This window comes from Erpetoichthys calabaricus, chromosome 17, assembly GCF_900747795.2.
Source record: "Erpetoichthys calabaricus chromosome 17, fErpCal1.3, whole genome shotgun sequence".
Classification (NCBI taxonomy): Eukaryota; Metazoa; Chordata; class Cladistia; order Polypteriformes; family Polypteridae; genus Erpetoichthys; species Erpetoichthys calabaricus.
The window spans coordinates 42,721,214-42,734,196 of record NC_041410.2 but is presented as its reverse complement, the minus strand read 5'-3'; the positions used below and the strand labels follow the sequence as shown (position 1 = coordinate 42,734,196).

Below are 12,983 nucleotides of genomic sequence, written 5' to 3'. Positions count from 1 at the left end.
GTGACAGGGTGGAGATCTTGCACTCATAACCCTCTTGCTGTTTTTCATTGAAATGTAGCCACTTTGATTTGTTTCATTGGAGATGAGAAAATATGGCCTACTAAAAACAAATAGTACACAAGCTGAAAATCTACAATTGGCACATCATTACATTTTTGTGATGTTAACTGTATTGTAGTTGTTAACGTGCACAGATTATTTGGTGAGCAATGGCTCAAAAGGGCAGAAAGGGGATTTTGGGAGACTGGATTTGTTACATTTTAATCCTGGACACACATTAGCACCTACTTTATCTCTGCGTTTTTGTTTTTTTTTTATTTCACCTGCAATTAATATGCTGCAGGCATTATAATATTCACAACTTTGGCAAACATATCTGTCTACAGTATAACTGTGTTAGATTTTAAGAGAAGATACCACACCCCCACATATACTTTATTTTACTATTATAACACATCTTAAGATAAAAGAGCAAATAAATTAAGCAAATACTGTCTGGCTACATGACATATCAAACATATCAGCAAAGGGTTACATAATAGCACAAGACTTAAATGCTATGCATGAAAGCTTTCAGTTTAAGTTACCCGATTTTTAACTTCTATGCAAAATGAGCAGGATGCTGTGGAACTCCATCACTTTGAGTCTACACAATGAACACCATATTCTGTCACATGCACTTGTCCTCAATTAGGATATGGTGATTCTTCTTTTATTATGAACTTTAGCAAATGTTTCTACTGCTTGAACCATGTCCAAGCCCTCTGTGTGTGGCTATCATTAAAGGAAACAATTGTTCATAAATAAGTGATTAAACTTAATTTTCTGCAAATGCAATGCATTTTAAATTCAGGGGGTGGGGGTTTTTACAATTCAATAATTAGCTAATTAATAAATATGCAAAATTATATAAAGAAATAATTTTATTTGAAAAACTATCAACTAACTATAAAAAGTATCACATTGACACAAGTGTTCAGACCCTTTGCTCAATACTTAGTTGAAGCACCTCTGGCAACAATTATGGCCTGGAATCTTAGACTTGATAAGCTTCACACACCTGAATTTTCTGCCTTTGTTCCCTGCAGAATAACTCCAGCTCTGCCAGGTTGGATGGAGACCATCAGTGGACAGCCATTATCAGGTCTCTCCAGAGATGTTCAGTTGGGGTCGAGTCTAAGCTCTGGGAGGGACACTTAAGTACATTCACAAAGTTAGAACTTTAGAAAATTACAAAAAAAATTTGACAAGGCCATTTAGCCCAACAAGCTCACACATCCTATTTACCTAAATGTTATAAAATAATGTCAAATCAAGGTGTGAAGGTCCCTACAGGCCTACTCTCTAACACACTACTTGACAATTGATTGTGTGTATATGGTTCTTTGTGAAGAAATACATTCTAACATTTGTGCCAATTCCCTCCTTAATAAGTTTCCTTTTATGTCCTTGTGTTTTTGTTGCAGAATTTCTTTTAAAGTAACAGATGGGATCTACTGTACTAATCCCTTAAATAATTTTAAACCTCAGTCATGTCCCCTTTAAATCTCTTTTCGTGTACACTGAAAACATTTAACTCCTTCAATCTCCCCTAATTGCTCATATCTTAGTCCCAGAATCAGCCTAGTCTCTCCTCTCTGGACTTTCCCTAGCATGTCTATGTCTTTTTTTGAAATATGGAGACCAAAGCTGAACACAGCACTGCAGATTAGGCCTCACTAGTGAAATATAACTTAAGCATGGCCTCCCTTCACACCTCATGATATATAAATAACATCCTATAAACATCCTTGATCACTTCTATACACTCTGGATATAAAATACTGATACATCCATTATGACTCAGATTCTTCTCATTCTTCTCATAAGCCTGCATGTTATCCACAACCCCCTATAACTGCTTAGCTGATTCTTTATTATCTGCCCTGCCACCTAGTTTGTTATTATTTCCAAAGTTAACCAGTTACTCTACACTTAGTTCCTGCCATCACTCTAATACAGGTTAACTTTTGTTTAGTCTATCCACAAGACATTTTCCAGAATTCTGCAGGCTCGTATTAGTACTTTTTTGCAAACTGTAATTTGGTCAGCCTCTTTTTGTGGCTAACAAGTAGCTTGAATCTTACAGCGAGGCCTCTGGATTTCTGTTCATTAAGTCTTCTGCAGATGGTTGTGTCCGACACATACACATCTGCCTCTTGAAGACTGGGACGTTCCTTTATAATAGTGAGGATTCTTCTGTCATTAGCAGTGAAGGTCTTCCTTGACCTACCAACCCCTTTGCAATTACTAAGCTCACCAGTACATTCCTTCCTCTTAATGAAATTCCAGACAGTTGATTTAGGTAATCCTGATGTCTCTAATGGTTTTATTCTTTTTCAACCTCATAATAGCTTCTTTGAATTTCAATGGAACAGGTCTGGTCTTCAAGTTGAACAATGACAACTAAAGACGCCAAAGAGCAGAAAAGCAAGCCGAGGTATCTTATGCTCACACTAATGAAGCAATGAAACACTCCCAAGGACTCCGATGCATGTGATGCCAGCTTTCCGAAACATTATGGTACCTTGATATAGGCGGGCCCCCCCATGTATTAATTGTTTTAATCTCAACATGTTGTGACCGAAATGTATGCAAATTCCCTTAAATTAAAGTCTGCAATGTGCACTTTAATCACGTATGAATTGTTTGATCTGCAATTGTAAACTGTGGAGCAGAGGTGGAAATCAAGTAAAGATGTGTCTGTCTCGAACATTATGGAGGGCACTGATTACACACTGTATATTTATTTACAGACCTTCAAAAGCAAGCAGAAGGAAAAAAATAAAAATAAAATAAACAGCTGTTCTATGGATAATATTGTGGCTTGTGATTTGGTGCTCTCTCATTGAAGCTCCAGGGAGCCTTTTATTTATTTTTTTCTTTTTTAATTTTTTTGTTTTTAAGTCTGACTCTTCAAATATAAAATGTCCTAGTAGTATACAGCATCCTATTAAAAATAAACTTTCAAATGAAACACACATACACTAGTAAGGCTAAAGACAGAATATACGATTTTATTTTAATTTTTTCTTAAATACCATTACAATTATTCATAAATACATTTTAACATTTAATTTAACAGATATGGCTCCACACTAGAGTTTAGTTCAGAGTAAAGCACATTTGCACTTAGGGGTACACAGTCCCTAAAGCCTTGTGTTTACTTTGTTGCACCACAGGAAGTTTTAATAAAAAACAAACTGGAAAAGCAAGGTCAACCCCAAAATTTAAATCATCAAGGTGAACAAAGATAACTCTAAATAGATTTTGTAAGTAATCTGGCATAAATGCATAAAAATGGACAGTAATAGAACATCACCAAGGCCTGAAATTTTCATTTGACAAACACCATCCATAAATCATAGCTGTTTTCCAAACATTTCAAAAGCTAGTGATTTAGTTACACAGCGGCATTATCTGTGTTCAAGTTGCAAATTAACTATTTTACACCACTTTAAAAATAAATTTATTCTTACACACTCTTCAGGCTAGTATTTGGCTTGTTCATTTAGCACCAGTAAAAATTGTCACAGGAACCCCATCCTCTGGAATTAAATTTAAGAACTTGCAGCAAGGAAATCAGTTAATCAGAAACACTGAAACAAACCCTGTCAGTACAGAACAAAGGCAATCTGAACTTTTTGAATGAGGCTTTTTCCTTCACAAATAATGCAATTCTAATATATGTTGGCTTCTTTCATTAAACTATCCTATTGAGGAGACAGGGAAAGTATTAGCAAAAACATCTTTGTATCCTTTTTTTTTTTTTTTTTTTTAAACACTATTAATGAAATTGCAAAATTCACCCAAGAGACACATGGTATTCTAGTAAAATTCAACACATGAATGTATGTTGCAATATAAAAGTTTAGCTTGGTTCCAGGTGCTTCAAAAGCAAATGGTATAGTGTAGTTAGGCAAACTTTTGCCTAAAACTGAAAAGCCTCAATAGGCAGAAGGTAAGGACATTTCTCCAAATCAACAACCTTCCAACAGCAATGACCCCGGACTTTAAATGCTGTCTTTATGCAAGTCTTCTGGCCAGTACTTGTCATCCATGTAATGGCTGGATGATTCATTATGGTCAATTGAAAGTTCATGTGCACCCATTGCCACTTTCAACTGAACGTCTGCCTCCCACTGGGCTTCTACAAGTTTGTAGAGTTCCATGGCTGCTCTGGCATCCTGTACAGAGCAATGACCACTACTACCACACTGAAAAAGAAAGACAAAAAAAAAAAAAACACAACATTATTAAAAAATTTGTGAGTAGACTATTCAGCCCAACAAGCTTCTCCTTCCTATTCACCTACCTAGATCAGTGGGTTTTCATCATTAATGGACTCAGTTTCATTTGCTTTTGGTCAATAACAACAACGCGCAACATTTTCACATGAAAAACTTTGAAACAGGGATGAGATACACAATTGAACCACCACTCCCTTGATGCAAGTCCAATAACAACATTATACTATGAAATCTTTTGGGATACATGATTTGCTTAGCTGCTGAAACTGTTTGAGCAGTCAACCCCATGACAGACTTTCAACCTAACAACTTACTACCAAAAGAGGTTAAGAAACAATGACATAGATTGCCTAAAATAAAACTAAGTCAAGTTGTATTGGCTCACCACACTACCTGGTTATTCATTCTGTCTCTATATTTCTTGGCAGGAAGAAAAACGTTTGTGTGACATCTGTCTTCCTTTCCAGCCATGTCTTTGCATATTATATAAGAAAAAGAAAGAAGAGAAATAGAAAAGAGAAGAAGGAAAAGAGCGAGCTTTTGCAGAAGCTCTGTAACTACACACACACACATACATAGATGAAAAAAGTGTTTATGTATACATACAAACACACACGAAAACTGACTTAACAGTCACATTCACAGTTAAGGCATTATGCAGGCGTATTGATGTTTGTATAAAGCAGCCCCCATCTATATGCTTCTGGTGCTTCCTTCGAGAATTCCAGCATAATAGTGAAACATGACATTCCCTGTCTGAACCCATGTTGAACATTTGCTAATATATCTGTACTGAACCCATGCGGCTTGATATTTTCCATTATAAATGCTTCCATTAAATTTACCTGTGATGTATGTTAAGCTTACTATTGGAAAATAGCTCCTTGGATCTGCCTGATCACGCTTTTTATATAATGGGATATTTGCTATTTTCCAGTCCTTTGACATTTCTGCAGTATGCATTTTCAAAATGTGTGTGTCAGGGATTTATATATATTATGTAATTCACTAACTTCCTTAAGCACACAAGAATAATTGATATTGGCCCTGGTGATGTTAGATTTCAATCTATTTAATCTAAGCAGTACTTCTCTTTATAATTTCCAATTCAATAAGTACCTCATTAGTTGACCCTGTTACTTTTAGGAAATTACCTACTTCTTTACCCATATAGACTTCAATAAAAACAGTCCTCATTTACTGTGCCTAATACTTTTTACCTCTTCCCTGACTATTATTTTTACTACTAAAATATTGAAAGAATCTGATAACAGTAGCATATGAGAGCTTGAAGACTCAGCTTACTTGTCCACTACAGAGTTCTTTCATTTCCTGCTGCTTCTAAATTTTCAGATAAACTTCTCCTGCACTATAGGTAACACATTTTTAAACCTGCCTCATCTTAAACTGTATTCACACTTAAAAACATTTCCTAATTTATTTTAGTTAGGCTTTGCTACATCTGCTCAAAATTTATCCTACTGAATTTAAATAGTTTTTGAACATGCACCCTGCCAAAACACTGAATGTACTCATACATTTTAGTCATTAGGTGCTATAAGTTTAAACTACATCTACCCCCTGAATCCTATCCTTATTATTACATACTAGATAAGTATAATTATACTATACCTAGATAAGCTTTTTCCTCATTGGTGTTTTAACATACTGTGGTACAAATCAGCCATCAATTACAGTGCATCTGGAAAGTATTCACAGCGCATCACTTTTCCACATTTTGTTATGTTACAGCCTTATTCCAAAATGGATTAAATTCATTTTTTTCCTCAGAATTCTACACACAACACCCCATAATGACGTGAAAAAAGTTTACTTGGTTTTTTGCAAATTTATTAAAAATAAAACAATTGAGAAAGCACATGTACAGAAGTATTCACAGCCTTTGCCGTGAAGCTCGAAATTGAGCTCAGGTGCATCCTGTTTCCCCTGATCATCCTTGAGATGTTTCTGGAGCTTAATTGGAGTCCACCTGTGGTAAACTCAGTTGATTGGACATGATTTGGAAAGGCACACACCTGTCTATATAAGGTCCCACAGTTGACAGTTCATGTCAGAGCACAAACCAAGCATGAAGTCAAAGGAATTGTCTGTAGACCTCCGAGACAGGATTGTCTCGAGGCACATATCTGGGGAAGGTTACAGAAAAATTTCTGCTGCTTTGAAGGTCCCAATGAGCACAGTGGCCTCCATCATCCGTAAGTGGAAGAAGTTCGAAACCACCAGGACTCTTCCTAGAGCTGGCTGGCCATCTAAACTGAGCGATCGGGGGAGAAGGGCCTTAGTCAGGGAGGTGACCAAGAACCCGATGGTCACTCTGTCAGAGCTCCAGAGGTCCTCTGTGGAGAGAGGAGAACCTTCCAGAAGGACAACCATCTCTGCAGCAATCCACCAATCAGGCCTGTATGGTAGAGTGGCCAGGTGGAAGCCACTCCTTAGTAAAAGGCACATGGCAGCCCGCCTGGAGTTTGCCAAAAGGCACTTGAAGGACTCTCAGACCATGAGAAAGAAAATTCTCTGGTCTGATGAGACAAAGATTGAACTCTTTGGTGTGAATGCCAGGTGTCACGTTTGAAAGAAACCTGGCACCATCCCTACAGTGAAGCATGGTGATGGCAGCATCATGCTGTGGGGATGTTTTTCAGCGGCAGGAACTAGGAGACTAGTCAGAATAAAGGGAAAGATGACTGCAGCAATGTACAGAGACATCCTGGATGAAAACCTGCTCCAGAGAACCCTTGACTTCAGACTGGGGCGACGGTTCATCTTTCAGCAGGACAACGACCCTAAGCACACAGCCAAGATATCAAAGGAGTGGCTTCAGGACAACTCTGTGAATGTCCTTGAGTGGCCCAGCCAGAGCCCAGGCTTGAATCCGATTGAACATCTCTGGAGAGATCTTAAAATGGCTGTGCACCGACGCTTCCCATCCAACCTGATGGAGCTTGAGAGGTGCTGCAAAGAGGAATGGGCGAAACTGGCCAAGGATAGGTGTGCCAAGCTTGTGGCATCATATTCAACAAGACTTGAGGCTGTAATTGCTGTCAAAGGTGCATTGACAAAGTATTGAGCAAAGGCTGTGAATACTTAGGTACATGTGATTTCTCAGTTTTTTTATTTTTAATAAATTTGCAAAAACCTCAAGTAAACTTTTTTCACATTGTCATTATGGGGTGCTGTGTGCAGAATTCTGAGAAAAAAAATGAATTTAATCCATTTTGGAATAAGGCTGTAACATAACAAAAGGTGGAAAAAGTGATGCGCTGTGAATACTTTCTGGATGCACTGTACCTCCTGTTCTAGCCCTTTACTATTTGTAAAGTTAGCCTAGTTAATATTTGGGTAATTAAACTCCCTCAGAACTATAATATCACACTCTGAAAACTGCTTATTATTTTTTTAAAAAGATCTAAACAAATACTGCTGTCTGAATGAGATATATAAACACTCTTTAATGTGAGGCCTTTATCCTTGTTGCCAGCTAGTCAAATCCAATCATCACTAGGCTGTGGTCACCATCTAATTACAGAAGATTTGCGTTCAAATTCTGTTTTAAATGAAAGACCTAAAAATCGGCACAAATGAATGACTACACCAGCTTGGTCACTAATGGAATTTAAATCTTGCTGTACTTCTATACCCTGCTTTGTGCCTCAGTAAATACTAACCTTTATCAATATATCAACGATAGTTGTCCACTAGTCACTCAGAGGAGCTACAGAATCTTATCTGTTACTCCTTTACACAAAAATCACCTTTTTCAATCTTCTCAAACCTCCTCCATATTTAATCATTGGAAAATTATGAGGATTAAGACACTTGGAGAACAGTATATAGATAACATATTTGCATCTTGACGATAGATAGATAGATAGATAGATAGATAGATAGATAGATAGATAGATAGATAGATAGATAGATAGATAGATAGATAGATAGATAGATAGATAGATAGATAGATAGATAGATAGATAGATAGATAGATAGATAGATAGATAGATAGATAGATAGATAGATAGATAGATAGATAGATAGATAGATAGATAGATAGATAGATAGATAGATAGATAGATAGATAGATAGATAGATAGATAGATAGATAGATAGATACTTTATTAATCCCAATGGGAAATTCACATTCTTCAGCAGCAGCATCTTTAAATCAGACATCATACTGTATGCATGGACTGAATGCCTCCAAACCAAAAAGCCCAATTGTCCATTTTGAGAAACTATAGGCCAAACAAAATCTCATGTCCCTTCTCAGACAGAAAGATGAGATTTTTGAAAATACCTGCATTCATATTTTTCCAGATTTCTCACCTGCAACAGTTTAAACGCACTGCAATTTACACCATTAAACAGCACTTACCTAGAGCTAAATCAGATTCAACCTCTCTTACACTGCCAAACAAAGTGGTTATTGAAGATCAGTTTTACATATTTAGTTCTCCAGACGAAGCAGATAAAGAGCTGAGAAGACTGATCCCAACTTTCTTTTCAAACAGACGATCATGAATCACACCGTGTTCTACTTGAAGCTTGCATTTCATTTTGGTCCGTTTGTGAAGTTAATTTTTTTTTTTTTACTACTTTGTTTTATATTTTACTTCTTTTTGTACATTTTCAAAGTTTATTTTTGTTTCAGTACTTACAATGCATTTTCACACACTGTCGTCAATTCTACTTCTACTGCTACTTTATATTAATGCCACATTTATGGCAATGAGTTCCCCTAGGTTCAAAAAATGAAAAAGTTCCATCCATCCATTTTCCAACCCGCTGAATCCGAACACAGGGTCACGGGGGTCTGCTGGAGTTAAATGGAACATGTGCTATATCAACACTAAAAAATAACTAAATAGTGATTCTACCAGTATGTGCTCCTATTTTTCCCCATAAAATGTAATATATAAATCTGAACAGGTGTCTGTGTGTTTGCCTGGTATAGAAATCCACCAAATTTTGCAGATTTCCTAGTTGTACAGAGAAAGGCCATGTATCACTCCAAGAGTTTCTGCCATGAGAAACTATCTATTGACTGTATCTATGCTTTATTACTGAAGAGCCTCTAGTAGCCATTTTTGGGACATGGTTATGCAAAGTTTCTAGCATGATCGATTTAATCAGTGAAATTCTGGTTTGGGACTAAACATTTTTGCTCTAGGAAATTGACGTAGTTTTCACAGCTGCACTTTATTCCACCCCAGGGGGCACCCCACCCCAACAAACTATAATTCAGCTTGCAAGCTCACGTAATAGCAGGATACCCACGTTACCCGCTGGCTTGCCCAACCCAAAAGGTGGACGGCCTTTCAGGAGAACTCTTGCTTTGAAATGGATATGTGTCCTTTTTCTTACTGGAAATAATACTACTAATGCACAATTACTATCTCTTGGTAAATTTAAAATATTGGGGATAGAAAAAAAAATAAAACATGATGTGAAAGTCTGTGCATCTTTCAGACGATTCACTATTTGTTAGGTCTCAGAAATTAATTGACATGTTATGCCTTACTTCAAGTAAGAGGAAGACAATTCCAAATCTTAATTCTCAGACCCTTCAAACATCTCTGGGTGTTGTACTTAAACAGTCATGGACTCCTCTATGTAGCTGAAAGAGTATCTGAAAATAAAGATAACTGAAGGCTAAAGGCTTTAAAATGAGATCTAAATTTTTTCCTGTCTACAATTTCTACTGTTGGAGATGCCATTAAAAATGACAAACAGAAACTGCTGAAGGCAAGATGAAATTGGACAACCAAGAAAATAGTCTGTAGCCTGGTCAGGTTTGCAAAGCAAAACCCACATTTAGATGCACCACAATAGTGGCTCTCTGGTCCACTGCATGGTATTAGTTGCAAACATGACCTATGTGGAAGAGTTAGAGTGAGAGTTTACCTGTGGATCTAAATCACACGCCTTAATACTTGAAGTATGCAACACAACACTTAGAGAAACTAAAATGTTTTCTTAAACTACATTTCCTGATCTGATAAAGACAATTTTGAACTTTCTGGATGCAATCACCAAAGGTAGGCTGAGAAAAAGAAAAATATTTGAAGAAATGTTTGCCTTTTTAAGCATGGAGGTATATGCTTTAGGATTGTGTGGTAGTCAGTGACACAGGAAGTCGGACAATTAATTCTTCTTTCCCAGATGAAAATAAGCAGGATATTACAAAACAATGGCCATAAAAACATGTTAGCGATGAACTACAGTAATCCCTCGCTACTTCGTGGTTCACTTTTCGCGGATTCACGACTTCGCGGATTTTATATGTAAGCATATCTAAATACATAACGCGGATTTTTCGCTGCTTCGCGGGTTTCTGCGGACAATGGGTCTGTTTACTTGCTTCCTCAGTTGGTTTGCCCAGTTGATTTCATACAAGAGATGCTATTGGCGGATGGCTGAGAAGCTACCCAATCAGAGCACGCAGTTAAGTTCCTGTGTGCTGCTGATTGGCTCAGCGACGGAGTGTTGCATTAACCAGGAAGTCTCATCTCACTCATTCATCATTAACGTGCTAATGCTTCAGGGGCCGTGTCCAAGCACCAACAGAAGATGCAAATGATTGCAGAAAAGGTAAAAGTTTTGGATATGTTGAAGGAAGGGAACAGCTACACCACTGCAGGACATCGATTCTTTTTATTTAAAAAGGAGGAAAAGCATATAAGATCTATGGCCGCAGTGTCCTTTAACCAGGGTGCAAAACGAGTTGCAAGTGGACGTGATAAGGCAGTAGTCTGGATGGAATCTGCTTTGGGAATCTTTGCAACAAGGTCGATGACGTCATGACCGCCTACAAGCTGCTTCGTGTACTTCGCTATACAGTAAGTGTAAACTTATCTACCGATTTCATATTGCTTAGCAGTTGTCCTTGTTTTTAATAGAGTAAATGGTGGGTTGTAAACAATGCAGGGAGGGTTTAAAAACGTCCAAATACACGTTAAATAATGAAATAAATATAGTGTCCCTACTTCGTGGAAATTCAGTTATCGCGGTCGGCTTTGGAACCTATCTCCCGCGATAAGTGAGGGTTTACTGTACTTCAAAAAAACTTCTGAAATGGTCTTAACAGTCCCCATACTTTATTATCATTAAAAAAACTATTGGTAGATCAAACATGCAGTGCAAGCAGGAAAAGCTAAGAAAAGTTTAACAAGAAGCATTTTGCAAGAAAAAATATTAAAAAGAACAAAAATATAAAGACTGTTAGCTAAATACAAGAAACGGTTGAAGGCTTTGATTTTTGTAAAACACAGTACTACCAAGTACTGACAGATGTGCCAAAACTTTGGCTTTGCAACATACTATTTGTTTAATTTTACTAATTTCTTAAATTCAGCAAATAGAAATTGGTGATTTTAAATTTGCAGAAAGCCACGTTGAAAAGGTTTGTTAAGCTCTTCCACTTAGAAAATAAACAAAACATAATTGTGAACATGGGTGTCCAACTTTCTACATACAACTATAAATAATGCAATATAATCATATTAAAAAGTCAAAAGAACAACTATGAAATTGATGCAACAAACAAATACAGGCACATTTATCCTTTTTTAGCTTATTACCAAACTGGATTGAGTTTACAATTTTTTTAACTACTCTAATTAAAATCAGGCAAATATTCTTCTTAAAGTGCTTTTCATCTCACTATGATTTCTAAGGCAAGGTTGCCACCTGCTGGAAAATGTATGCTATTTGATCTTACCTGGATATTTTGATGTAGCAATTCCTTTGCTAGTTTCCTTAGTGATACAGATTGCTTTGCAGGGAACCCGGCTTTCAGTAGAAGAATCTTCTGCTTGCTGGTGTCCCTTATTAGATGCGTTGGATGAAAGTAACCCAATACTCTAAAATCATTATGCAGAGCATGTCCAACCACCACTTTTCCCATTAATATTTGCAGGACCTGAAAATAAACAAATCTGCATTAAAAAATGTATTTATTTATGATGGTTAAGAGTTAAATGCTCTGCAGTATTCGCCGATCCACGACTTACATAGCTAACACATCCGAAGTGATCGACACAACACTTCTTTCAATTTAAGCAGTAACTTTCAAAGCATTGTTAAATTTAGTTACATTAATCTTAATATTCACCCATCTACTTCCCCAGTTTAGGACTGCTGGAACAACAGCTTACACTGGCAGCACTGTGCAAAAAACAGGAATAAACCTAGAGCAGGACACTGGTCCATCATAGGATGCTCCTTCAAACTTATACTGGATCAATTCAGACTGGCTAATGGTCTGCCTGCTACTATAAGAGATGCCTCTTCGGTCTCAGCTTTTAAATCCCGGCTGAAGACTCACTACAGTAATCCCTCCTCCATCGCGGGGGTTGCGTTCCACAGCCACCCGCGAAATAAGAAAATCCGCGAAGTAGAAACCATATGTTTATATGGTTATTTTTATATTGTTATGCTTGGGTCACAGATTTGCGCAGAAACACAGGAGGTTGTAGAGAGACAGGAACGTTATTCAAACACTGCAAACAAACATTTGTCTCTTTTTCAAAAGTTTAAACTGTGCTCCATGACAAGACAGAGATGACAGTTCCCTCTCACAATTAAAAGAATGCAAACATATCTTCCTCTTCAAAGGAGTGCGCGTCAGGAGCAGATAATGTCAGAGAGATAGAGAAAAGCAAACAAATCAATAGGGCT

The 12,983-nt window shown here is 37.1% G+C and overlaps 1 protein-coding gene across 1 annotated transcript in view; it reads right to left on the bottom strand.

The window, feature by feature from the left end:
• Positions 1–3,767: 3,767 nt before the first annotated feature.
• Positions 3,768–12,983, bottom strand: part of LOC114642545 (apoptosis-enhancing nuclease-like) — a 28,489-nt gene continuing 19,273 nt past the window's right edge. Inside the window, exons 3-4 of the mRNA XM_028791410.2 lie at positions 12,025–12,225; positions 3,768–4,256 (exon numbers count right to left, since the gene is read on the bottom strand). Of these exons, the coding sequence (XP_028647243.2) occupies positions 4,053–4,256; positions 12,025–12,225 (405 nt within the window). The 3' untranslated portion in view covers positions 3,768–4,052. The remainder of the gene's footprint in view (positions 4,257–12,024; positions 12,226–12,983) is intronic.